The sequence below is a fragment of the Dromiciops gliroides genome, chromosome 1 (assembly GCF_019393635.1).
Source record: "Dromiciops gliroides isolate mDroGli1 chromosome 1, mDroGli1.pri, whole genome shotgun sequence".
Classification (NCBI taxonomy): Eukaryota; Metazoa; Chordata; class Mammalia; order Microbiotheria; family Microbiotheriidae; genus Dromiciops; species Dromiciops gliroides.
In genome coordinates, this window is record NC_057861.1 from 545,285,433 (window position 1) to 545,313,353 (window position 27,921).

Below are 27,921 nucleotides of genomic sequence, written 5' to 3' on the forward strand. Positions count from 1 at the left end.
CCGCGGGAAGTTCGAAAAGAGGGGAAGTCACTTTTTGTTGACTTCCGAGGTCGGCCGACTGGGAATGGAGAGCCGAAAAGACTGGGGAGACAATGGCCACCAAGCAGCTGGCCCGGTACATTTGTGTGCGTGTGTGTATGTGTGCGCGCGCCGACCTTGGACTGGAGGAAGGGCCTTGAGTACCCTGTTTCTGCGTTCGAGCGTGGGCGCATGCGCGTACCTGGGGGAGGGCGCCTTAGGGACCTCGGTCGGCCCCTCCTGGGTTCATTCCCTGAATCTCGGCAGGGCTTCGGGGCCTGGTCTCCGAAGGAAGGAGATTGTCGGTGCAACTGAAGGGTTGGGGCGAGGCTAGGCCATGTGTGTATTTCTGGACTCGGGAGTCAAGAAGGCCACGGTTCGAATTCTGTCTCTGAGGAAGGCTTACTAGGAGCGTGACTGACCCAGGACGGGTCATGGAACCTCTAGGCTTCAGTTTCCTCCTCTGTAAAACGGGGATAACCGCACCTACCTCATCATGTTGACGTGAGGATCAAGCAGGATAGAAAACGCTTTGTAAACCTCAAAAGTGATTATGTGATTAGCCCATTACTAGCATTTATATGGCGCTTTAATGTTTGCAAAGTGCTTTACAGGTACTGTCGTTTTATCCTTACAACCACCCTGGAGATAGATACAACTATGTCAAAAGAAGTAATAGACAGGATAAATTGGAGATAGTTAACATTGAAAAGGCACTAGAATTAAGGCTTCCTGTAGATGTAGATTTTAGTTAAGATTTGAAGGAGGCAGAGATGAGGAAGGAGCATTCCAGGCCTCAGGACAGCCAGTGAAAATGCTGGGGCCGTGCATTGTATCCCCTGCCCACCTTGAAATTCCTTTCCAGTTATCTTCAAACACTGCACTTATTCAAGCATTTATTAAATACCAAATCATGTGCCTGGCATAGTACTAAGCACTGGGGAATACAAAGGAAGGTCAAAAAAGAAAATAAAAGCAACCCCAACAGGTCTTGCCTTCAAGGAGCTCACAGTTAATGGGAGAGACAACATGCAAACAGCTTCTTTGTACAAATAAGATACATGCTGGATAATAGACACTGGCGTTAAGGAGGACCAGGAAAGACTTCATGCAGCTATGTCCAGATTCCGGGGAAGAGCCAGTGAAAATGAACATAATTGAATGCATTGTTGGTGGAGCTGTGAACTGATCCAACCATTCTGGAGAGCAATTTGGAATTATGCCCAAAGGGTTATAAAACTGGGCATAGCCTTTTACCCAGCAATACCACTATTGGGTCTTTTTTCCCCAAGAGATCATAAAAAAGGGAAAAGGACCCACCTGTACAAAAATATTTATAGCTGCTCTTTTTGTGGTGGCAAGGAATTGGAAATTGAGGGGCTGCCCATCAATTGGGGAATGGCTGAACAAGTTGTGGTATATGAATGTAATGGAATTCTATTGTGCTGTAAGACATGATGAGCAGGTAGATTTCAGAGAAACCTTGAAGGACTTGCATGAACTGATGATGAGTGACACAAGCAGAACCAGGAGAATGTAGTACACAGTATCAGCAACATTGTGTGTTGATCAACACTGATAGACTTGATTCTTCTCAGCAATACAAGATAGTTCCAAAGGACTCATGATGGAAAAGACTCTCCAAATCTAGGGAAAAAAAAGAACTGTGGAATATAGATGCAGATTGAACCATACTATTTCTTTTGTTTTTGGTGCTGTTGTTTTTCTTTTTTGAGGTTTTTCCCTTTTGCTCTGATTTTTCGCTTATAATATGACTAATGCAGAAATATATTTAATGTTATTGTACATATATAACCTATTTCAGATTTCTTGCTGTCTTGGTGGAGGGAGGGAGGGAGAAAAATTTGAAACTAGAAATCTTAAAAAAACAAATGTTGAAAACTATCTCTACATGTAACTGGAAAATAATAAAATACTTTTATAATTAAAAAACAAACAACAAAAAAGAAAATGAACGTAGTTGGGAAAAGGAGTGTCTTATGTGAAGAACAGCAAGGAGGCCAGTAGCATTGGATCATACAGTATATGGAGTGGAGTAAATTGTAAGAAGACTGGAAAAATAGGAAAGGCCAGGTTTTGAAGGGCTTTAAAAGCTGAAATTTTATATTTGTTCTTGAAGGTATTAGTGGGTCACTGGAGTTAACTGAAGGGGGTGGTGGCAGGAGTCACATATTCAGACCTGCGCATGAGGAAAACCACCTTGGTAGCTAAGTGACGCATGGACCAGAGTGGGAAGAGATTTGAGTAGGGCAGGCTATGGAAGTATTTCAAATATAAGGTGATCTGGGCCAGTATTAGGTTAATATCAAAAGTAGAATTGACAAGATTTGATAATAGATTGGATATGAAGGGGTGAAAGAGAATGAGGAGTTGTGTGTGCATGATGACTAAGTTTTGAACTGATAATGAGTTCAGTTTCAGATATGTTGATTTTAAGATCTCTATAGGATAGCAAGTTCAAGACATCCAATAGGCATCCCTCCCCTGTCATATTGTATCTATAATACCTTGTACTGGAAGGTATCTAACAAGTGTTTGTTAAATTTAATTCACGACAAGACTGAATCTTATACAACTTTTTGATTTCCATTAGAGCTTCGCTTTTTCTGTGGATGTTGGTTTCTAGGAATGTTCTCTGGGGAGAGGAATGAGACCTCTTAGGGAGAGGCATACCTGTGAGAGGAGACACAGGTAGTCAAAGATCAGAGGCAGAACTGAAAGCAAAGAAATGTATTAGCATTTGAAGCAAACTGCAGATAGCAGTTTCAGCTTCCTAGGATACAGATTTAGTTTTGATATTTTTCAGGCCCTCTTAGAGTACACAGACAATCAGCAGCTTTCTGCCAGAACTTAGGATAGATAAGTAACACCTTTTACAGGAGGAATAAGGTTAGAGAAAGGGGGAATCATTCAAAGTTGAGAAAAGGGGAACTTTAGGGAACCATTAGCTATGTAGATGCCAAGATTTGTTATCAGAATGAGAAAACATTCCCTTTTCAAGGACAGGGGACAAGGGGAGGTGACCAAATATTTTTACAGTGGTGAAAGAGGTCCTTGCATAATTTATTATGATTCTTCAATAGCATTTTGAAACTTTGTATTATTAGGCCACCAGATGGTTGGGGTCAGGGATACATATATTTGTTAATCCATCAAAATATTGAAAAGTGATTGTGGTTCATATCTCCTCCACACAACAGTCACCCAATACTTAACTGGATGAAATATTTGCATATAAAGGCAGGGATAATAGTGTACTTCTATACTGCTCATGTCTATGTTAAATTTATAGCACTCATCTATTTGTACTTTTATCTACATTTTCACAAAGATTTGTTTGTCTAATTTCTACTTATATTTTTTCTTTTTAATAGTATATTATTTTATTTTTTTCCAATTACATGTAAAGATAGTTTTCAACATTCATTTTTTTTTAGTTTTCAACATTTGTTTTTATAAGATTTCTAGTTTCAAATTTTTCTCCCTCCCTGCCCCCTGCCCAAGACAGCAAGCATTCTGATTGATATAGGTTATATATGTACAATCACATTAAATATATTTCTGCATTAGTCATGCTGTGAAAGAAGAATCAGAGTAAAAAGAAAAACAGCAACAAAAACAATAGAAACAGTATGCTTCAATCTGTATCTAGATTCCACAATTCTCTTTTTCTGGATTTGGAGAGCATTTTCCATCATGGGTCCTTTGGAACTTATCTTGGACCATTGTATTGCTGAGAAGAGTCAATGTTCATTTTTGAGATTTTGAGTTCCAAATTTTTCTCCTTCCCTCCCCACTCCTGAAGCCAGCAAGCAATCTGATATAGGTTATCCATTACAATCATGTTAAACATATTTCCACGTTAGTCATGTTGTGAGAGAAGAATCAAAACAAAAGGGAAAAACCACAAGAAAGAAGAAACAAAACAAAAAACAACTAAAAAAGTGAAAATAGTATGCTTCAATCTGCATTCAGACTCCATAGTTCTTTTTCTGAATATAGAGAGCATTTTCCATCATGAGTCTATTGGAATTGTCTTGGATCATTGTATTTCTGAGAAGAGCTAAGTATCACAGTTGATCATCATACAATGTTGCTGTTACTGTGCACAGTGTTCTCTTGGTTCTGCTCACTTCACTCTTTTCTGTTCCCTTTTCCATCCTACTTCTGTCCTGCCTTCTATCAGCCCCACCTCCTTTTTCTTTCCCCTTTCACTTTCTTTCTTTCTTGCAGGGCATTGAGGGTTAAGTGACTTGCCCAGGGTCACACAGCTAGTAAGTGTCAATTGTCTGAGGCCAGATTTGAACTCAGGTCCTCCTGAATCCAAGGCTGTGCTTTATCCACTGTGTCACCTAGCTGCCCCCCTCCCCCTTTCACTTTCTATACCCAACTGAATGTTTATGTTATTCCCTCTGAGGCAAATCAGTTGAGAGTAAGTTAAAACAATGGTTACCCCTCCATTCTTTCCCTCTATTGTAACAGGTCTTTTGTGGCTCTTTATATGATGCAGTTTTCCCCATTCTGCCTCTTCTTTCCTCCTCTCCAAGTACAATCCTTTTTTATTACCCCTTAAGTTTTTTTTAATATCATCACAACAAAATTAACTTATGCCCTTGTGCTATTAACTTATTATTATTATTAAAATTAATTTATGCCCTCCTTCTATTTGCTCTAATAGAGATATAGTTCTCAAGACTTACAAGTATCTTCTTCCTGTGTAGGGATGTAAACATTTTAACCTTATTGAATAACGTGTTGTTTTTTTCCCCTGTTGTACATTTTTATGCTTCCCTTGAGTCTTGTATTTGAAGACTGAATTTTCTGTTCAGTTCTGGACTTTTTATCAGGAAAATTTTAAAGCTCCCTATTTCATTGAATTTTCATCTTTTCCCTTGAAATATTATGCTAAATTTCCACTGGGTAAGTAGATTACTGATTGCAATCCAAGCTCTTTTGCCTTTTGGAATATCATATTCCAAGCCCTCCAATCCTTTAATGTTAAAGGTGCCAAGTCCTGTGTAATCCTGATTGTGGCTCTTTGACATTTAAATTGTTTCTTTGTAGCTGCTTGCAACATTTTCTCCTTCACCTGATAATTCTGGAATTTGGTTACAATATTCCTTGGAGTTTTCATTTTGGGGTCTCTTTCAGGAAGGAATTGGTGGATTCTTTCAGTGACTAATTTTTTCCTCTGGTTCTAAGACATTGGGACAGTTCTCCTTGATAATTTTGTTTTCTTCTATTTTTACATTTTTTTGATTCTGCCTTACTGCTTTCTAGTGTCTCATTGAGTCATTAGCTTCCATCTGCTCAGTTCTGATTCTTAAGGAATTATTTTCCCCAGTCAGCTTTTGTACCTCCTTTTCCATTTGGCCAATTGTATTTTTTAAGGAGTTGTTTTCCTTAGTCAATTTTTGTCCTTCTTTTCCCAAGCTATTGACTCTCTATTGCATAACTCTAATTTCCCAATTTTTCTTCTACCTCTCTTATTTGATTTATAAAATCCTTTTTTAGTTCTTCCATAGATCTTCCCCCTTGAGGCTTCACATGTAGGCATTTTGTGCCTTTTAAAGTTGAGCTTCTGCTTCTGGGGCTCAGGGGGCATGTCTCAAACTTCTTTTGCTGGGGGTCAGGGGCCTGATCACTGACTTTCTTCTCTGAAGCCTAAGCGGGTTGTGGCTTGCTCACCACACTGGGGTAGCCCAGCCTAGTTGTGGCTGTTGTGTACAGATACCCCACCTGGCAGATTGCCTTCTGCATTGAAGCTGGTGGCCTCACAACTGGCCTGCTGTGCCACTAGCCTGCTGAGCCAGGACCAAGGGGCCTCAGCTGCTGATTTGTGTTGTGGCTAAGAGCCTTCCCCTGGCTTACCCGGATACCCTCTACACTGTGCTGTGCTCCCCTTTTACCCAAGTGAGATAGACTGTTCCTGAAGTCCTTCTAGGTTATCTTAAGCCAGAAGATTATTTCACTCCATCTTTTCGTAGGTTGTATAGCTCCAAAATATGTTTAATTTAACATTGTTTCCAAGGGAAATTTGGGAGAGCTGAGGCAACTTTCTGGTGTTTCTCTGCCATCTTGATTCCACCTTCCTATTCTATACTTTTCAATATGCAAGATTATTGATATTAACAATAATAAGAGTTTACATTTATATAGTATTTTGCCTTAAGTGTTATAATGCACTTGATAAGAAATGATGAGCATGATGATTTCAGGAAGACCTGGAAAACTTACAGCAGAACCAGAACGTTGTACACAGTAACAGCAATATTGTAACTAGGAATGACTTAGCTATTGTCATCAATGCAGTGATCCAAGGCAGTCACAAAGGATTCATGATGAAAAATGCTATCCACCTCCAGAGAAAGAACTGGTGGCATCCAAATACAGACTGAAGCCTACTATTTTTCATTTTCTTCCTTTTTTAAAAAAGGTTTTTCCCCTTACAAAATGACTAATATGGAAATGTTTTAGATGATTGCACATGTATAACCTATATCAGATTGCTTATCATCTCAGGGAGGGAGAGAGAGAATTTGAAATTAAAAAAAATTTTTTTAAAGAAAAGAATGTTAAAAATTGTTTTTACATATAATTGGGGAAAAAATATTCTTGGGGGGAGGGGTTGATGAGGGTTAAGTGACTTTGCCAGGGTCACACAGCTAGTAAGTGTCAACTGTCTGAGACTAGATTTGAACTCAGGTCCTCCTGACTCCAGGGCTGGTGCTCTATCCACTGTGCCACCTAGCTGCCCCCAATATTATTAAAAAAAAAAAAAAAGATGTACAAAGCACTTCTGTATAATCTCATTTAAGTCCAATAACAACCCTGTAGTGTCAAGTCTTATGAAGTAGGTGAGGAAACTGAATCTCACAGAGTTTGACATCCTGTGGTAGGTACTAGGGATACAACAAGAAAAATGACAGTCTGATTTCAAAGTGTTTACATTCTGTTTGACATAACTGGGGAATATGTCATGTATATGGATACTTAAGTCACTTAACCCCAATTGCCTCACTTAAAAAAAAAAAAAGATAGGGTTAAAGAAGGGAAACAGAGAAAGTGCTCTATATCTGAGCAGGGTAGGGGGAGCAAGGAGAAGTTGGCTCCTGATCTGAGCCTTGAAGAAAATTAAGGATTCTTAAAGGCAGAGATGATGAGAAATTCCAAGCATGGGCCTAGCCTAGGTGGGTATATAGAGGTGGAAGATGGCATATCAAGTTTGAAGAAGAGCTTAATTGTCCAGTTTATATAGTCTGTGTTAAAGAAAATAATGTGAAATGATACTCTAGGTAAGTGAGGACCTGATTGTTGAGGACCTTACATACCAGGGTAAGAAATTTTGTGCAGGACTTCAGACTTTATGCCTTAGATAGATGATTTTGGCAATTTTCTGAAGCATGTATGATTCCAAGTCCAGTGCTCTCTCTGATACCATTTAAACGCTATTCACATTACTACAGCATTAGCCTCATTTTGTAGTTGAAGAAAATGAGACTTATAGAGAAGTCAAAAGAAGAATCTAGTCTCTTTTTTTTTTTTTTGCGGGGCAATGAGGGTTAAGTGACTTGCCCAGGGTCACACAGTTAGTAAGTGTCAAGTGTCTGAAGCTGTATTTGAACTCAGGTCCTCCTGATTTTCTTCTTCTTTCTTCTTTCTTCTTCTTCAAAAGTGAGGCAATTGGGGTTAAGTGACTTGCCCAGGGTCACACAGCTAGTAACTGTCAAATGTCTGAGGCTGGATTTGAACTCAGGTCTTCCTGAATCCAGGGCTGTTGCTCTATCCATTGTGTCACCTAGCTGCCCCCCTTCTCCTTACTTCTTAATCTTAATACCAGACCATATGAGATTTAATTTTGTCTTCTGTTCAATCCTGTTTTGATAAGGGTCACACAGCAATTTTGTGATAAAGGAGCCCCATAAATAGCTTTGGGGCACATGCTTATAGTTTTAGCCTGAACCTCTCCAAATGGGGCAATGCCCCGAATATCTATTGGCCTTTGTTTCATAGCTCCTCAATTTCAATAGCTATTTTCTTCTTTTTTAAAAAAGATTTAATTTCTTTTTTTTTGGTGACATTTTAAGTTTAAAACTGTTGCCTTCCCTCACCACCCTGCACTGGAGAAGGCCACCATTTGACATCGATGTAGACGGGTGGGTAGATAGATAGACAGACAGACAGACAGACAGACAGAGACAGACATTCATCTATAGCTGGATAGCTATCTATATGTAAAGCCATACTTTGCATACTTCCATTTATCACTTCTTTCTCTGGAGGTGGATAGGATAGCATCTTCCTTCATAGGTCCTTTGTAATTGATTTGAACATTTATAATACTCAGAATAACTTAATTTGGGCAGCTAGGTGGTGCAGTAGATAAAGCAACAGCCCTGGATTCAGGAGGACCTGAGTTCAGATCTGGCCTCAGACACTTTTACTAGCTGTGTAACCCTAGGCAAGTCACTTAACCCTCTTTGCCCCACGCCACCTCCCTAAAAAAAAGAAAATCAAAAAAACAGAACAACAACAAAAAAATAAAAAACCACCAGAATAACTTAATTGTTCACAGTTATTCTTTGAACAGAATTGCTGTTACTATATGCTCTATTCTCTTGGTTCTGCTCATTTCACTTTTCATTATTTCATGCAAGTCTTTCCATGTTTTTCTAAAATCAACCTGCTCATCATTTCTTATAGCACAGTAGTATTTCCTCTGCTGTTCATTTTCACAATGTGTAGCCAAAGAAAGATCCAGTATACTCCTTTAATGATTATCCTTGATCTACATTTTTAGGCAACTTGGATTAATTAGGAGGAAGTCTATCAGTCCAGCTAATAAGGATGATCTGGGTAGAATCAGGTCAAGTAAGTAGCATGCTTAATTTCATCTTATTTTATAGTGCATTGCATTTTAAGTACTGCTAACATAACCATAATTTGGTCTGTTGCAGAGCAATTATTCGACTACTTAATTATCATTGATTTTGAGTCAACATGCTGGAATGATGGGAAACACCATTATAGCCAGGAGATAAGTAAGTCTGAATGAAACAATATGTGAAAAGCTGGGTTTAATTAAGGTTGAAAACTAGATTAATTTGAATCTATATTTTGTAGAAGAAATAAAGGTTAATAAACATATACTAATTCCTAAATGTATTAACAAAGAAAAGTCTACACTTAAATGCCAATAACTTATATAAAATTCTGATATTCTGAAGGAGGAATCAGTTTCCTCCTCTGAAAATGAGGTGATTGGATTAGATGGCTTCCCAGGTCTGTTTTCACTCCAAATCTGTGAGCCTGTAAGCCTGTGGATGAATAAACATTCTCACCACATTTTCTGTCTTCATGCTTAGCTGTAGATGATTAGTATTGTCAAAATTTATTTTGATACAGATGATGTGTTTTTTTGTTTTGTTTTTGGTGGGGCAATGAGGGTTAAGTGACTTGCCCAGGGTCACGTAGCTAGTAAGTGTCTGAGGTCAGATTTGAACTCAGGTCCTCCCTGAATTCAGAGCCAGTGCTTTATCCACCATGCCACCTAGCTGCCCCCCCCCACCCCCCGACTTTATTTTGAAGAGAACAAATTATATGATCTTAGGACTTTTACCTGTGATAGAGCCAGTTATAGCTACTATATCATTGTGTACCATTCTTTCAATACTATCTTGCTTTAAGGGAAATACAATAATAGTATTGTGTTTTTAATTTTTAATTTGTGGTAGTTATAGTGCTAATTTATTAATTCTATTTTAACATGTGTATTGATCATTATTTTTTTTTAGTTGAGTTTCCAGCAGTCCTTCTAAATACATTAACTGGAGAGATTGAGTCTGAATTCCAGACCTATGTCCAGCCTGAAGAACATCCAATTCTTTCCAAATTTTGTGTTGAACTAACAGGCATAAAACAGGTATGGCATAAATATGAAAATTTAGAAACAGATTATAGTAAAGAAACAAACTAGAAAGTGAAGGCCTTTTAGTGTTAAATGTATTAAAGGCTAAGAAAAATTTTCTTTTTCCTAAATGTCTATTAGTGCATTCTATCTATTAGTGCAAAAATCTATTAGTATGCACACACACATTATCTGTGTATACATGTATGGATATATGTAGTTATTTATTCATATATGTGTATTAGAAAAGGAATAGGCTTGGAGAAATTAATATCAAATACTCTTATGGAAATTAAGCAACACATTTGTTTTCCATCTGAAAAATCTGGCGGAATTATTTTTGTTGTCATAGTCTTACAATATGATTTTAGTTTTATTCTTCCAAATTTATAATTTGTAATAATAAGGTCCAGTATGCTGGAAGGGACTGATTTTTTTACTTCCAAGGAGATGGTAGAAATCAGGACTGACTGCCTTCAAAATTAATTTTTTCATTTAAAAAATTAATGTGCCCATTTCTAAATGTATTAATATCTGAATTTTTTTGTATTGTATTATATTTAGGCTCAAGTTGATGAAGGAGTTCCTCTGAAGATTTGCTTATCACAGTTCTGCAAATGGATTCAAGTGATTCAGCAGCAGAAGAAGATAACTTTTGCTCCCGGTGTTACAAATAAATCTGCTTCAGAAGTAAAATTATGTGCATTTGTTACTTGGTCAGGTACAGAGAACTTTGGTTTGGAATCAGTGTTGAATTATTGTGAGGCCTGTTCTTGTTAAGGAAAATAGACTGGATTAAACTGCATAATAGGGGCTTATCAATCATAATGAAAAACACTATTTCTAGTTGCTTTTTTGTGCAGGAAGCTTGTGGTTACTCAGTAACCTTTGGATCAACTCCATCCTCCAAATAGAGTGCCTGGCATGTGTTAGTTCAGATAATTAAATTCATGTATGTCTAAATTTCGTCCTACTGAGACCTTTTTAGACCATTTGTCTTCATTCTGATAATTTGATAAAAAGTGGAAAACTTCTATATCCACAGACCTGAATGAGGAGAGGCCATGCTGCATGTTTGTGTTCTGAGACTCCCAAGGTAAAGCAGGCTCCTTTTACTGTGTAGCAGTGGTATGGCATAATCAGGTGTCTTCATTTGGCAATAATATTTGGATACTTTTCCTATATCATTCATCTTTTCAGTGTGCTTATTAAGCAGCTTCACTGTGCAAGGCATTATTCTGGGTTTAGTAGAGTTAATAATGACCCCAGCTCCCAAGGAATTTATAATCTAGCCCACACTGTTCCTGATTTCTGAAATTTACATCCCTGTTCTACCCTTTAAGGGACATCTTTCTGGTGTGGTTTATTTTGGTGGGGCAATGAGGGTTAAGTGACTTGCCCAGGGTCGCACAGATAGCAAGTGTCAAGTGTCTGAGGCCAGATTTAAACTCAGGTCTTCCGGTGCTTTATCCACTGTTCCACCTAGCTGCCCCCTTTCCTATCTTTTAAGGGCCACCTCATGTCCTACTTCCTTTATGAAGCCATCCTTGCTCTTTTTAGTTCTATAATGATTCTTTCCCTGGCCTCTAGTGTATCTAATGGATGTGGTTGTTTGCTAATCCTCATTTTGACCCAGCTGAACTCTTTGGGCCACGGATTCCTATTGTTGAGCTTTGCCTTGAAGAATGGCTAAGAATTTGAAAGGCAGCAGTGGGAGAAAGGGCACTTTAGAGTGAAGGAAAGGCACAGCGGCCAGAAAGAGTGGAATGTGTTAGGAGTGGTGTGTAGCTAGAGCACTGGGTACATGAAAGGGAACAGTGAAGTAGGACATTGCTAGATGTTGGAGCAAAATTATAGATGACCTTGACTACCCATCTATGGGATTTAGATTTCATTTGGTAGACAATGTAACTAGAGTGGAGATGCTTAGGTATGGGGGAGGGTATGATCAGAGCTGGGCTTTAGGAAGATCGGTCTCATTATCTTATTAGAAGATAAGTTTACAGAAAGGAGAGGAGAAACCAGGTAAGAGGGACTGCTGGCCAAAACCAAATGATTCATCTTTCACATTAAACTGGCCTCTCCTCCAGACTTTCCTGTTTCTGCAAACTGCACTGCCAATATCCCATTCATCCAGATTGAAAACCTTAGAGTTCTATTTGTTTCCTCTATCTCCTTTACTTCCTATACTCTCCATCTCTATATCTAATAATTTGTTTCATATTCCTCTCCAAGATCTGTCATAGCTATCACCTTTCCGTTTTCCCTGCTCCCTGCATTTTTCTGTCTTTATGTAATTCCCTGAGGTACACTTCCCTTCCTGGTAAGAGTAGGATGAAATACTGCTTATCCTTAAAAGTTTGGCTCTAATCTACTACTTCCACTCAGATTGCTCTGGTATGCCCAGGACAAAATTATCATTTCTCTTGATCTCCCATTACACTTCACATTTCTCCTACACAATTATCATAGAGTCATGGACTTTAAGAGTTGGGAGAGACCTGAGTGGTCATATTCCAAACTGTACCTGAACAGATATCCCCTCTTCATCAGTGGTTAGTCTAGTATGATCTGTTGCTAATGAAACCATGCTGACTCTTTGTGAGCTCTGCTTCCTTTTCTAAAAACTCACAAATCCAATGGCCAATCTTAATATTGGTCCTGGAGAAACTGATGATGAAACATACTTTCCTTTCATTTGATTCTATAGGGAACTGAATATGTGGAATGTGGAACTCACCATCAGACTGCCACTGGTAAAATGGTTTTCTTTGTTACAAGAGAAAGTTGAAGTGGGAGTTAGAGGAAAGGAACATTTATAGGGAAATGATATGACTGATATGGAAAAAAAATCTTATCAATTAAACTTGAAAATTTTCACAAATCAAATTCTACAACAAATGATTAAAGTCAAGATCACTGCCTTATAGTTTGCAGATTCAACTCACTTTTCTTTTTCAAAATTCAGGACATTTAGCCCTTTTGACTTCTTCCATTCTCCATAAGCTTTCAGCAATTGCATATTGACCAGTTCTTTCAGTACCCTGGGCATGGTGAATGAAATTCTTCCAGGGCAACTAGGGTGCTATCTTACTACCTCCTTCATTTATATTTGGTTTCAACTCCATGTTAAGCATTTTTGTTCTATTCTTCTCAGTTCAAAGATCCTTCTTGGCAGAGAAGATAGAAGTAGAATAAGATTGAGGAGTTTTGCATTCTTTCCCATTTTCATCTTGGGGTCATCTTTAGGAGCAATCATATCCTTTCTTCCATCTTTTTCTTGACTCCAGTATTGTTTAAAAATACTCAACCAAACAACAATCCTTGTTGTGAGTGTTCGGTAGACCAGCCTTGGCTCATTGTGAACTTAAGCAACTCCTGCTCTTTTTTTTAAGCAACTTCTCTTTCAATTGAGGTTTACTGGTGCATTCTTATACATTCACATCAGTCTCTTTTCTTTCTCATCGGAGTCAACTATATTCTATATCATGCTATAAGTACTTATACACATGCCATTTCCCATTGTGAGCTTGAGGGCAAGAGCCACATCTTCTTCATCTTTGTACTCCCCTAGCTTCATGCACTACAGCCCTTTGTTTCCTGCAGATACTTAACAGATATTTGTTGTGCTGAATTGATTTGGAGTCAGTCTGCTCAGTTTTGTGACTTTCTTTAATAACCTTGGTCAGTCTGTGAGCAGTAGAGCTGAAAATGAGACCAGCTCACTCAAGCTTTGACACTGGCAAAATGGCAGATATAGCCAAGGGAGAGAGATTCCAGAGTGTGAGTGAGAACATAACTGTAATGCCTGAGGATGAAGGTTAACAGGGATAGATTGAGGAATGCAGGAGCCAGAAGTCACAGTGAGGGCACAGAACAGAAATGGTGTAAAGAAGAAAGTGGGACAGGTAGTTGTGGTTAGAGAAGAGAACTTTTACAGTTTGTGGTTTGAGGGGGAAAGCAGTTTGAAGTCTATGATGTGTCTGTGCATGTGAATCGCTGAAACTGAATGGAGGTCAAGGTTTACAGTTTAAGAGACCAACAAATTGTGAGAAAAGAGTGTTGGAATACCACATTAACATTTGCCTCAGTGAGAGTTTATAATCTTTTTATATGTAGGGTTTTAGAATTTAAAACTTTTTCTCCCCTTCTGAAGCATTCAGTTAGTCTTGTTTGGTGCTTGAGAAATTCTATTACAACGGGCAAATTTCTTAATTAACTGTGAAATACAACAATTGTATTGTAAGGTGTTAAAAGAGCAGTAAATTCTTCGATCTTCTTGTAAAAAATAGGATCTTATTCACTAGCACTGACCAGGGAATTAAAATTTTATTATTATGCTTTATACTCCATCTTCCAATATTTATTTATGGAACGATAAATATAGCTGGTGAGAGTGAAAAAAACTGGTAACATTTTTGTTTTATTTTATGTATTTCTCATAGACTGGGACTTGGGAGTTTGCTTGGAGTATGAATGTAGACGGAAACAATTGCGAAAGCCTGTATTCTTGAATTCTTGGGTAGACCTCAGAGCAACTTATAAGGTGAGAAAATTATCAATAAGAATCAAAATATGGGCATATGTTCATATTCCTTAAAGATATTTATCTGAAATAATAATAGCTTACATCTATACAACTATTTAAGGTTTTCAAAGCACTTTGCATATTTTATATTATCTGATCCTTAATAATTCTGTGAGGCCAGAGATATTATTATCCATTTTTAAAGATGAGGAAACCTAGGCTCAAAAAGCTTTAAGTGACTTGCCCAGGATCACACAGCCAATAAGTGTCTGCAGTCAGATTTGAACCCAGATTTTCCTGACTCCTAGTCTACTACTCTATCTACTATACCATGCTACCTTTCTTGAAAAGTTCATATAATATTTCTAATCAATTTAGCAATATGTTAGATACAAATAAATAATAGAATTTTCAAAATATATAAAATTTCTAAAAACAATAAAAGATGATACATCTGTCAGATCAGAGCTAAAAATCAGAAAGAAACTGATCCATGGTCAAGTAAATAAGCATTTATTGGAGGTGGATCCAAGAAGATGGAATAGTGGGAAGAAGTAAATGGAATTCCCACAAACACTCCTCCAAACAGATCTAGAAAATGCACCAGACTGAATACTTATGAGGAAATCCAAGAAAAAGTCTAGCCCAGGATAGCATTGGGAGAGAAACACAGAGGGCTTTGGACACTGGGGACAGGGTCTGACCAGGAACATTCTGCATACAGTCCTCCAGCATAGGGAGTGGCTGGACACGAGGGCAAGAGGAGATTCCAGACCCATATCTTGGCACTCGGTCTCCTTCAGAATAGAAGGATGGGAACTGATACCAGGTGAAAGCTATTTGCTCACTGTCCAGAGCCTAGGGAGGCGGGGCCCTGGGACTAGGGGTGACATTATAGATTTGAGTTGTGCAACTGAGATTGGAGCAAGTTTAGAAGAAGCAGCAGCAATGCAGCTCAGAGGTTATGGAGGGTTTTAAAAACCAAAGCAGGTTTTCTGTTTGATCCTGGAGGTGATCTAGAGAGCCACTGGAGTTTATTGAATAGGGAGATGACACGGTCAGCCTGCACTTTGATCACTTTGACAGCTGAGTGAAGAATGGACTAAAGTGGAGACTTGAGCCAGGGAGGCCAACCAGAAAACTATTTCAGTACAGATTTGAGGTAATCAAGGCCTGTACCGGGATGATGGCAGTATCAGAAGGAAGCATATGTGAGAGATGTGACGAAGGAGAGTTGAAAGGGGAAAAATGAAGATTGGTTATGGGAGAAGGAGTGAGGGGCTGAAGACATCTAGGTTTTGACTGGGGGTGGGGAATTAATTGGGAGGATTGCATACCCTTGATAATAATAGGGTAATTAGGAAGGAGGGAGAGTATTAGGTGAAAGAATTATTCAGTTTTGAACATGCTGAATTTAAGAAGGCTATAGGCATCCATCTTAAGATGTCTTTTTGATCTTCATGGTATAAAGATTAGTAATTTGTATCATTGCAAATAACTATCCTGTATATTTAAATACATATCTTTTTATTTGATTAGCTTTTCTATAGGAGAAAGCCAAAAGGGCTAAGTGGTGCGTTGCAGGAACTGGGAATAGAATTCTCAGGACGAGAGCATTCTGGTGAGAACAATCTAAAAGCTGATTTATTTTTAGCTAAAATATAGTGTGTATTGTATTTGAGGGTTCTAATATGTATTTATTTACAATTTGGTTCTTTCCAATGCTGAAAAAGATTTTCATATGGGTAAGGAAAATGATAATGATGTCAATTACTTTAATGGTTCCATGTCCGTAAGTCATAGGAAGTAAATTGCTGCCATCTAGTGGCTATTTTTGTTTCCTACTGTGGGAATATTGCATTGGGAGTCTAATGTGAAGTAAAACATGTTCAGAGCATAATGTTTGAATGAAGAATTGGGCAAGGAAATTGGATTGGGTTACAAATAAATATCACTTCCAAAATTTTGATGAGTTTTTCTGGCCTGTTGACTAAATTACTTTTGACCCTTAATAAACATGGAAAAATCTCAGTTCTCAATAATACTTTAGTAATGTTGCACAAATACCAGTAAGTTTTTATGTTTAAAAAAATCAAGCCATTATACTATTAATATGCCTTTTTGCTTTCATTTTTGTATTTCTCTTGCATTTCTTTATAGTATCACAAAGCATAATATTTGGCTGTTTCCATAGGATTGGATGATTCTCGGAATACTGCCCATCTGGCTTGGCGCATGATCAGGGATGGTTGCATAATGAAAATTACTAAATCTTTGAATAAAGTAAGTGGTATCTTGCTTTCTTTCTTCTAGCAATTCAGATTATCTGGGCGGGGGGGGGGGATATAGATTCATTAAGTAAACAAACAATTCAAATATAGTTTTTTTAAGGCAATCAGTAATGTTTTTCTTATTTATCATGCAGTATAACATACTGTAGGAACTGTGATCACCTAGTTTCCAAAGCTCTTGGATTTGTCTGTGAAACTCATAGGTACCACATTCAGAGAAGAGTCCCAATTGTGTTGTCAGAGCTTTAAATCTGAATCAGACTGAAGATACTCCTGGACATAAAAATGGAATCCAGACTTCAACCATGGATGATCTTTGTGACGGTGAAATTAACATTGGTAAAAATAACACAAATTCTAATGGAAAAAGTCATCTAAAGTCAACTTCTATGAGTTCTTCTGTAAAGATACATCAAGATTACCTACCATTAGAGAGCACAAGAAATCTCAGTGAGGTTAAAAGTTGTATCTCAGTTAATGAATCTTCTCTTCCTCTTGGGAAATTGCAGCCTCCCAATTCTAATTCACCAAGGTACAACCAAAACAAAATAAAAGGTGAATGCCTTACCCATAATCCTAAATATAATTTTTCAGCACAGGGTTCAGGGTTAGTGCTTGTCTCTACCACCATTTCATCCATTAACAATGTCTCTGATACAGATACGAGTACTAGCCTTGACTGTTTGCCAATGCTGGCTGACTGGGAGGATGTAGCTTTACTGCCAGCTTCATGGCCCAAACAAAACACAGATTCTGCTCCTCCCACTAATGACTCAGACTCAGGCACTTCATTGGACCCTGAAGAAAAGTTAATGGTTTTGAAGGAACAAACAATGATAAATTGCACAGACTTGGGCAGTTTAGGAAAAGCACCACAAACCCCTAAGATGTCAGGGTCTGTTGTGTACAGAAGCCCTCATACTACTATTTATAATGTAAAGGAATCCCCAAACCAGTCTTCAAGTATCGATACTTTTAAGTTGCCTAACCTAAAAGCAAATTTATTGAGCAGATCTAAGACTGTCTTGTCTCCTCCCTCAACAGTAGGGGAACCACAGATTCCTTACTCCTTGGTCATTAAAAGAAAGTCTTCTAGTCCCCAGGTTTTCCCCCCATCAAGCTTGAACCTTGAACCCCCAGCAAAAAAGCTGTCTTTCACAATACATGAAGAAAAGCCTACATTATCTCATTGCTCCCTAGTGAAAAATTCATTTCAGAGGGTGACACCTTCTGTCTTAAAATCCACCATCAACCTGCAAGAACCCTGGAAGAGTGGAAAAATGACACCTCCTTTATGTAACTGTGGCCGAAGGTCTAAAAGACTCATTGTTTCTAACAATGGACCGAATCATGGCAAAGCCTTCTATAGTTGTCCTGTTGGGAAATACCAGAAGAATAGAAAGAGCTGTGGTTATTTTAAGTGGGAGCAAACACTTCAAAAAGAGAGAACCAATGGCATGGATTGCTCTCTTTCCACAGTAAAATCCAGATTTAGATCTCCTGGAACTTGTAGTTCCTCTAGAAATTTAACCTTTTCTCCTGAAACATGTCTGAAACTCAGGCCATCTATGAGAAGTTGAATATCAACTCTTTTTGTTTGCAGACCTTGCTTTAATTTAAATGGGTTTTTAATGCAAAATATAAAAGGCATTTAGTACTACAGATTATGAGGAAACTCATTAGGCATTCCTGAACCCCACAGACTAGAATGTATCTGCTTAAGTCCAAAGCATTAAAGGCGTAAATTTGTAGAGAAATTTGCTTGGAAAGTGCTTAGAAGGACCTAATAAGGTCTATAAATGTTTGGCATTGTAAATATTATTTTTTAAAAGAAAATTGAGTTTATAGTATATTATTCCAGATGGTCTAGACTTTAATCACCAATACTAACTGAACTTTAATTACCACCTTGCCCTGTGGTCATTAGTTCTTCAATAGTGTTCTATTTCTTCATCTACAAAATAAGATTTCTCAAATTTTAAAGCAGTATGATGTCTAAATACATGCTATTTTATTGCCTTTTTTTGAACCAACTCTTTGGGTAGGCATTATGTAATTGTCATGGGAAATCATAAATGAAATATTTTGTAAAATATCTTTGTAGGGTAAATATTTTTTTACAAATGCTGTGTTGAATTAGAGTTTGAAACAGTAATTTTTAAATTATTGAATAAAAATGGTCATTTTTACTTTGTTTTCATTCAATGATATTTTTACTTGTAAATCTGTTTATCTTATTTGAATTAAAGTTGCGTGCGTGCGTGTGTGTGTGTGTGTGTGTGTGTGTATGTGTTGAATTCTGACCTCAGAGCAACTTAAAAGGTGAGATTATTATCAGTAAGAATATTTTTCTTACCATTACCTAAACATTTGTGATGAGTGAAATCTGAAATAACTGAGGAAATAAAGCTTCAAGCTTCCAAGCATATTGATTTAGGACTCCTCAGCTTGGTACTGGACTCCAAATATAGGAGGAGACAGATTTTTATGCATCAAAAGAAAAGAAGTAACATGATATAAATCAGGATATAAGATTAAGTAATCTGGTTTCTAATGGGAAGAAAGATGATGTATTTTCCAAGTTGGGAAGAATGAGTTTTGGTTGAGTTGGGAAGGGGTGAATAAGTTTTGAGGTGTTTCCTTTCCCAGAATTAAGAGATGCTGATGAATTGCATCCACCTGCATTTTATACCATCTAAAGTATAGTATCTTATTATGGCTTATGCCATCTATTTTCCCATGAGTGATCTGCAGAAAAACAAGATGGAGGATAATACATGTGGCAGCACAAGATGGAGTCATTGTGAGATGGAATCCAATTGATTCTCTTAATTCTCACATCAAATCAAGTGCATTTCATAACGAACCTTTGCTCTATTTCTTCACATCACTATTTTCATGACTATTTATCTTCACTTTATTATAAGATCCTTAAGGATAGGAATCATGTCTCATATTTCTTTGCTTAAGCTGAAGCTGCACTTAGTGTGGTTCCTTACACATACTCAATACCGAATAGTTATTTTTAATACTTGAAGTTCCAAAATGGCTAACTACCAAGATACTAATGTGATAAAATAATGGGATTTGGCAGACACCAAGGGGCCCCACCTGAAGATTGATTTGGAATTGATTGAATTGGTGAGACTGAGAAACTGATTGAGAACCTACTTAAGACTGATAAAATCGAGACCATGCCTGGCCAACCCTGAGTGGGGTGTTGTTCTCAGAGGCTGTGGAGACCACCCTCAACCAATCAGCTTGAAGGACCTCCCCTTTGGGGGAGGGGGACAGGAAGTAGGAAGCTGAGGCTCCCTGGCTGGATTTCACTTTTTGTTCAGGAACTGGCCTTATGGCGGCAGGAGCAGAACAGAATAGAAAGATCTACTCCACATGTTGGCTATAGAAGCGTGGACAGCTAAATAAAGGTAGCTTTCTCAACTTCTCTATCTTCACTAACTTTTAATACACTCTAATAAACACTTAAAAGCCTAAACTCTTGCTGAATTTATCAGTAAATTTTAGCCAGTTTCCCCCAAAAAACTGGGGCGGGGGGATAGGTAAGGACCCACATTAGATTTCAGACATCACACTAATTTGCACTCCAAAAATAATGCTTTGCTTTACAAAAGGATTTATTATAGGCCTCCTTTTATGAAAATAGTGACATTAATATTATTTATCAGAATTAAATTTACACATTTTTAAGAGCATTTTTTGTTCCTTAAAATTGAACAAATTTTAAAATTAAAAAGTTTTTTAAAATTTAAATTTAAACAAAATTTTTATACAACTATAATCTTTCCAATAATATGACAACTGGGGCAGCTAGGTGGTGCAGTGGATAGAGCACCGTCCCTGGATTCAGGAGTCCTGAGTTCAAATCCGGCCTCAGACACTTGACACTTACTAGCTGTGTGACCCTGGGCAAGTCACTTAACCCCCCATTGCCCCGCAAAAAAAAACCCCAAAACAAAAAACCCAATAATATAGCAACTAGTGGAACTAGCCAGTTGTCCCATGGAAGTAGAGAATAACAATGGCACTTGCCAGGCCCCAGGTAACACACCTGTGGAGGCCACTGCCCTGACCCACCTCTACAACTTCCATAACTTTTTCAGGCTTGTTTTGGGGAAGGGATTGCCCACGGCATCACTACTTCCAACCTGTGGAACATGAGTCAGCTTTGGTCACAGGATTCTCAGCACAGTGTTTAGCACATAACTTTTTACAGATGCTTGTTGACACACCGACAAATCACCGAGCAATTAAAGAATATGTTATTTTACTTGAGAATTCTACTATATAACATTGCTACCACAAGATGTTTATAAAACCATGAATCTATGAGCATCTTATTTCATTATTTCATCTTCAGGGTTTAAGTTTCAGAAAATATCTGGGTTTTACAGGTGTTATGGTATTATGTAATCAAATAAAACTAGACTTTCCCCCATTCTTTCTTCCGCAATTCATTTCTTTTTATCTTCCCACTGATGGTCTTTGGCAACTCGTGGACAAACTCCACCTATTGGCATCAAAGCAGGAAAGTGTTATTTTAGTGTTTTACACCTATAACTAAAATTGTACTAAGTGACTTTTTTACAACTATCAAACACTAAGTAGATTTTCATACTTGGTTTGAAAGAAGGAATTTGAAGTACTTTTATTTGAATTTGGTCTTGTAGCCTGCTACAAGGCCAGTGGGCTAAGTAGTATGGCAAATTTAGGGTTGGGGAGTGGAGAAGGGTTAAACTATAAAATCATAAATGCTAATTCCAACTCCAAATTGTTGAAAATCAGTTGAGGACACTGCAAAACATCTGGGCCTTTGTTGCTCAGTAATGTAAAACTCTTTGTGACCCCATTTTGGATTTTCTTGGCAAAAATACTAGAGGGGTTTGGCATTTCCTTCTCCAGCTCATTTTACAGATGAGGAAACTGAAGCAAACAAGGTGAAATTACTTTCTCAAAGTCACACAGCTAGTGTTTTCAGTTGAATTTGAACTCAGGTCTTCCTGACTCCAGGTCCAGTGCTGTATCCACTGTGCCAATATTTGAGCATACAGAAACAAACTAAAAACAAGTCCTCTCTCCCCAAACCATGGGACAGGTCAAGTAGCCCTTCAATCTAATTCAAATACTTGCCTTTCTGGGATATTTGTAGGGTGCTGTAGTTCTTTTGACATGTTCCTGAAGCTCCTTTTTCATTTTTTCTGGATCACATGACTTATAATCAGGCTTGAGAACCACAAAGGCCTTTACTACCTTTAAAAAAAAAAAAAAGCAATTCTAAGAAACAGCAGATCTGTTAGGTACTTGTGAGTTTGCCCTGGGTTTGTCTTGTTTTCATTGTCTCTAACCAGAAAATGTATAGATTTTAAGTAGTTTGCAGTTTATGCAGATAAGTTGCATGTATACCAAGTGGTATACATGAGTACAGTGGTCTCTCTTGGGAGTAATCCTGCAAATCATTTACTATTCTGTGGGAATGAAAGAAAATGGACACTTAATAGATTCCAAAATCTGGCCCCCACCCCACTATATGATGCTTCATTGGGGGTAAGGGTGAAGAGAGGGCTGCAGGTCTGCCCTTGTTGTGAGTCCTATTTCTTTTTAAATGGAGAAAATTTGAAAAACTAGATCTTAAAACCCAATCTGCTTTCCAGCTGAATTGAATTTTTAGCAAATGAATCCCTTTAGTAAATTCTGCTTAAGGGCAGTTTTGAAAAGTGTGCTGTTTGCCAATTAGTCAAAGTTCCAAGGCTAAGGCGATGGTAATCTTTTACCTCTCCTCTGATCTGGTCTGGACTGCTGACCACTGCTGACTCCAGGACTGCTGGGTGCTCAACCAGAGCACTTTCTACTTCAAAAGGACCAATTCGATATCTGAGAAGTAAAGCATTTGGTAACACTTGATATACTATCTGGGGGAGTTGTAGATTTATTTCTGGATAATAATGTTCAGTCTAAATGGGATCTATACAGAGCAGAAAGGAAAGTTACCCAGAGGATAAGATAATATCATCTGCTCTTCCAATAAACCAGATATATCCATCTTCATCCATATACCCTCTGTCACCAGTAACGTAGAAATCCCCACGGAACGCAGATGCTGTTCTGAGAGGCTCATCCTGGCAAACGTTAAATAGTATTGTATTAACGTTACCGTGAATGTTACTGTTGGGTTTGGGTGGGTTTGAAAATACTCAAAAAGGTGTCAGGAAGACCTATCCCATTCGAGAAGTTTCTGGCAAGAAGATGCAAATGATTAGCAAGAGTTAGCTTTGTAAAACAGAAATGAACCACTGAATGTTGACTCCAACCCCACATTATTGAGAATGAAATGGAAAAGGGAGAAATAATGCAAAAAAATATAATGCAAGGATTTTTGATGTACATCTTCATTTTGAAGGATTTTTGTGGGGTAAACCATTGGGTTAATTAATGAGAGTCTGAGTTTTTGGGACAAGAGGTCAAATAAAGCCTTTGTTGGGAGAAATTTTAAAGGTTTTCACCCTGGTAGGGAAAGTCAAAATAGAGAAGTTTCTACCTTAAGAAGGAGGTGTTAAGGAAACAATAAGCAGCCAGAAATAGGATCAAATGGTAAGTGTTAATCGAGAAGCAATCCCACTCAAGGCAGGCCTATAGGAAGAATTTTACTTAAGCACAATTTGTTAGAGGAAAGTTGTAGCAAGGATGCTTGATTAGTAGTAGTTAGGTGTGTTTTGAATCTTATTCTATTCTGTCATGTAATAAACTAAGTAGAGATTAATCAAAATGTGCTTTAATGTAATGAACTTGGCTTTATTAGTTGAATGAATCATCTGCTATATTCCTACTTTTACCTACACATAAAAACCCAAGATCTGCCTAGTGCAATATTAACCAATTAATAGGAATCAGTTTAGAATTTATCTTGCAATTGTCCCACTTAAATGACACTGGATATCACATTTGCTATCCTTTGTAATAAGCAAAATGAAGTTCTTGGCCTAATATGCAATCAATCAGCCAACAATAATTTGTTAAATGTCTATTATGTGCCAGGCATTGTACTAGTTGCTGGATAGCAAAGAAGGAAGTTCTCTGTTATTTAGGCATATAAAAGTTTTCCAGGTTGGCAGCCTAGGTATTATCCATGACTCCTCAGTATCTCTCACCCTCTATATCCAGTTTGTCACCAAGGCTTGCCAACATCTCTCCAGTATGCCTCTTTCTCCAATACACCACTCTGTTGCAGGCTCTCATCAACTCATGACTGGCCTACTGCATTAGCCTTCTGGTGGGTTAGTTAGCCTGCCTCAAGTCTCTTCCCTACTCTAATCCATCCTCCAGCCAATCACTAAAGTGATTTTCCTTAAGTGTAAGTACAATTATGTAAACCTACACACACACACACACACACACACACACACACACACACACACACCTCACACCCACTCCTACTGCATAAAATCCTTTGCCTTCCTACCACTTCCACAATCAAATACAAAATCCTCTGTTTGGCATTCAAAACCCTTCATAACCTAAACCCTGCCCTCCCCCTTCCCAGATTCTTATACCTTTCTTGATGCCACAAACTCTGATTCGGTGACACTGGCCTCCTGGCTACTCCACAAACAAGACACTCCAGGCTCTCATCTCCCGCCATTTTCTCTGGCTGTCCCCTGTGCCTGGAATGCTCTCTCTTATCTCTATCTCCTCGCTTCCTTCAAGTCCCAACTAAAATCTGCTCTTCTAGGGAGCCTTTCCTAACCTTTCTTTCTTTTTTTTTTTTTAGTGAGGCAATTGGGGTTAAGTGACTTGCCCAGGGTCACACAGCTAGGAAGTGTTAAGTGTCTGAGGCTGGATTTGAACTCAGGTACTCCTGACTCCAAGGCCAGTGCTCTATCCACTGCACCATCTAGCTGCCCCTTTCCTAACCTTTCTTAATTCTAGTGCCACCTAATTATTTCCTAATTATCTTCCATATAGCTTATTTGTCCATATTTGTTTTCTTGTCTCATGTATTAGATTATGACCTTCTTGAGGGCAGAGACTATCTTTTGCCTTTTCATGTTATCTCCAGCATTTAGCACAGTGCCTGGTGCTTAATAATGCTTATTGACTGACTTATTGACCTAGAAGAGAATTATCAGTGATATTTATTCCAGAACCAATGTGAAATGTATCCTCTAAGGGCCTTTCTGTTTAAATTACTTTCAGACTGTGACAGCAGTGTGAAGGTTTTTAGCCACCTGCAATGTGATATATTGGAAAAGGCATGGGATTTGAGTCAGAAGACTTGAGTTCAAATAGTGGCACTGCCACTTACTACCCCAGTGGACATAGGCAAGTCACAATGCCTCTGTGCCTTAGTTTATTCAGACTGTGAAATGAGGTTGGACATGATGACTTTACATCTTATGTTCTGATGAGTCATGGCTGCTAAAATATACCCAATAACTCTCACCTATGGCATTAAGGGGCAGGAGTATCACAGCAAATTCTACCCATCCATCCTGTTATTAATCATAGCATTAGCCAATAAGAAAACAACTAATTTGTGTTTCCTCTAACATCTTCTTAAAAAGATGCTAGTAACCAGTGAAGTAGCCAAAAAACTTAGAGAAGAATGGGCTCAGATAATCATAGCAAGTTGAAGCTAAATTCCTTCATTTTATAGCTTGAGAAACTTTTTCCACTCAAAAAGGTGAAAAAACTTGCTCTAGTTAGTGGCAGAACCAGGGTCAGAACCCAGGACTATCAGATCCTAGGCCTGTGTTCTTCTCAACACCACAGCCTCCTTCATCCACAAAGCAGATCAGATACTCAGAATACTTGACTTGACCATGTGCTATTATCACGTTAGTTAAATCCAATTAATCGACAATATTCTCGACCCTCCAAATAACCTCTTAATTTTTAAACTTTTCCTACCTCGTATTCTTACTGCTTGTATCTAACCCCATAAAGATACTTGTGAGTTTAAATGAAAATGAAGTGCATCAATTACCCTCGGATTTAGCTAATTTCTAAATACTGCTAATTTCCACTGGAGGCAGAGAATGTTGTGAATAGCCGGGATGGAGAAATTGAGGGCAATTAAATGAAGATACAACTCCTTTAAGTACCATCGATATCAAAGCACATGCCAACATAATGTCACTACTTGAAGAGGATGTTAGAGATTGTCTATTCTAATCTTTTGAGTTTATAAAAGAGAAAGGCTCTAAGAGAAGCAATTTGCCCAAGGTCACAAAGCTAGTTAGTGGCACAGAACAGACTAGAACCCAGGTGTCCTGAATTCCAGGCGAGAATTCTTTCTGGCACACCAAGCTGCATATTACAAATAGTTGAGAATAATATATTTTACAAATGTCTCATTATTTTAGGCTCAAGTGTGAAATATATAAATATATCAATGCAAATAAAACATATCACTGTAGTTTGATATTTACATTGTTTTAAATAATTAGACTGAAAAATATTAAAATCATTGAATAAAGTATTCCTTACAACATAACCAGCAAATAAACCAAGTGGTCGGTTAGGTAGGACTCGGATGCCAATAGTTCCTTCTTGTTTAGGGGGTAGGATGCTGCCATTTTCATCTATAATCTTGAACAAAATAGAATTGTTTGTTAGCTGAATGCTTACATAAATTATCACATTTTAAGCCCCCTTTGCTTTGGAAATACTTAAACATTATGAATATTATGTGTTGGGGGACAGAATCCTTCAGAAGCCCAGAGTGTTCAACTGTGCTACAGGAAGGCTGGGATGGATGTGGTTCCCCCAAACCCTTTTTTCAGGTCCTGGCATTGTGAGAAAGGGAGTGTGCAGGGAACAGAAGGGAGAGGGATGTGTCTGCAGGAAGCATAAGGAAAAGCTGCAGTGGAAAGTGATCAGTAATCACAGTTGACCTGATGATGCTTTATCCCACATTCCTCCAAATTTCCCCAGGAGTTGGAGAGGGCTGATTCCTTTCCCTATGTTGAACACTACCTCCAATGGCATTTTTATCCCCTAGTTAAACTGACTGAGCTGAGAATCCATCCCATTCTTCATCATTTAATTCAGATGAGACAAGATTAGAATTATAAAATTAGAGGAAAAAATGGAAAAGTGGAGGGCATGTTCTGAGAAAACTCAGTAGTTAGGTTTGATCAGTAGGAATTAGAAACATAGGGCATGTACAGTAGAGTAACATACAACAGAACCTCAGATTTGGAAAGAAATTAAGTGACCGTCTTATACCTGAACAAGAATCCCCTCGAAAACATACCTGATACAGTGGTCAGCCAGCCTTTGTTTGAAAGCCTCCAATGAGGGGGAACCCAACATCTCCCAAGACATCTCATGCATTGACCTACTTAGGTGGGGTTGTAAAGGCAGGCTAGGCCCAAATGGTGAAGAAGCTTAAATGCCAGGCAAATGAGTTTGGACACTGTCTTTGTTCCTTCTGATCATACTGTTTGCTCCAAACTGTCACAATCTAAATCATACTATAAGACTTACATCCTCTTAACTAGGTGGTCAGACAACATTGACTGATTCAAGCCCCAAACATACATTCCACATTCTCACCCCCATGCCTTTGTATTCTTCCTCCTCCCCTCCACCAATCTGCTGATTCTTCAGAACTTCTTTGTAAGCCTCACAGAGGCAGTTATTGCTATTTGTTATACCTCCTCTTTTGGCCAAAACCAAAACAATCTGTTTTGATGACCCACCTTAATCACCATATTAGATAGACTGTGATACTTAGTAATGAGAATAATTACAAAAGAAGGGTTTGATTTGATTTCTACACTGCTTATTATACATTTTTCAATAAAGGATGTGCCCACCTTCACATCAAAAGCTGGAGAAGGCTTTCCCATGCAACCACTTTTAATCTTCATTCCTTTGAAAGTTCCACAGATTAGCACCTATATTTTAAAGAAAGGAAAAAAACAGGACAAACCCATATGTTGATTTAAAAATGATCTTTGCAGTGTTACTTGGTGCTCAATTTTTTGTGTCATGATACTTCCTCTCCACCTCCCTTTAAAAAATACATCCTTCTACCATTATGTGGGGTTTCTAGAAGGATGAACTCTTTATTTTTGTCTGGCTTATATTTGGGGAGTTATTTTGTTCATTTATTTATTTAGATTTTTTCCCACCTT

General features: G+C 38.0%; 2 protein-coding genes across 5 annotated transcripts in view; one reads left to right on the forward strand and one right to left on the reverse strand.

Moving 5' to 3' along the window:
• The first annotated feature begins 3 nt into the window (after positions 1–3).
• Positions 4–18,936, forward strand: ERI2 (ERI1 exoribonuclease family member 2). Its single transcript, XM_043977441.1, has 9 exons — positions 4–115; positions 8,840–8,910; positions 8,997–9,080; positions 9,834–9,961; positions 10,511–10,667; positions 14,392–14,492; positions 16,014–16,095; positions 16,669–16,757; positions 16,969–18,936. The coding sequence occupies exons 1-9, from the start codon at positions 93–95 to the stop codon at positions 18,343–18,345; spliced, it is 2,112 nt and encodes a 703-aa protein (XP_043833376.1). The 5' UTR covers positions 4–92; the 3' UTR covers positions 18,346–18,936.
• Positions 18,937–20,515: 1,579 nt separating this feature from the next.
• Positions 20,516–27,921, reverse strand: part of ACSM3 (acyl-CoA synthetase medium chain family member 3) — a 45,888-nt gene continuing 38,482 nt past the window's right edge. For 3 of the 4 annotated variants that reach the window (XM_043973787.1, XM_043973778.1, XM_043973789.1), the window contains exons 9-14: positions 27,601–27,681; positions 26,267–26,368; positions 22,772–22,899; positions 22,555–22,654; positions 21,914–22,033; positions 20,516–21,293 (exon numbers count right to left, since the gene is read on the reverse strand). In XM_043973787.1, the coding sequence (XP_043829722.1) occupies positions 21,207–21,293; positions 21,914–22,033; positions 22,555–22,654; positions 22,772–22,899; positions 26,267–26,368; positions 27,601–27,681 (618 nt within the window). In that variant the 3' untranslated portion in view covers positions 20,516–21,206. The remainder of the gene's footprint in view (positions 21,294–21,913; positions 22,034–22,554; positions 22,655–22,771; positions 22,900–26,266; positions 26,369–27,600; positions 27,682–27,921) is intronic. The other variant, XM_043973796.1, reaches the window with a different exon arrangement.

Excerpts from the sequence above, each read along its gene's own strand:
- ERI2 (XM_043977441.1), top strand. The coding sequence starts at position 93 with ATGGCCACCAAGCAGCTGGCCCG. Across the intron at positions 9,081-9,833 it reads CCATTATAGCCAGGAGATAA|TTGAGTTTCCAGCAGTCCTT; the intron begins GTAAGTCTGAAT and ends ATTTTTTTTTAG. Across the intron at positions 10,668-14,391 it reads TGCATTTGTTACTTGGTCAG|ACTGGGACTTGGGAGTTTGC; the intron begins GTACAGAGAACT and ends TATTTCTCATAG.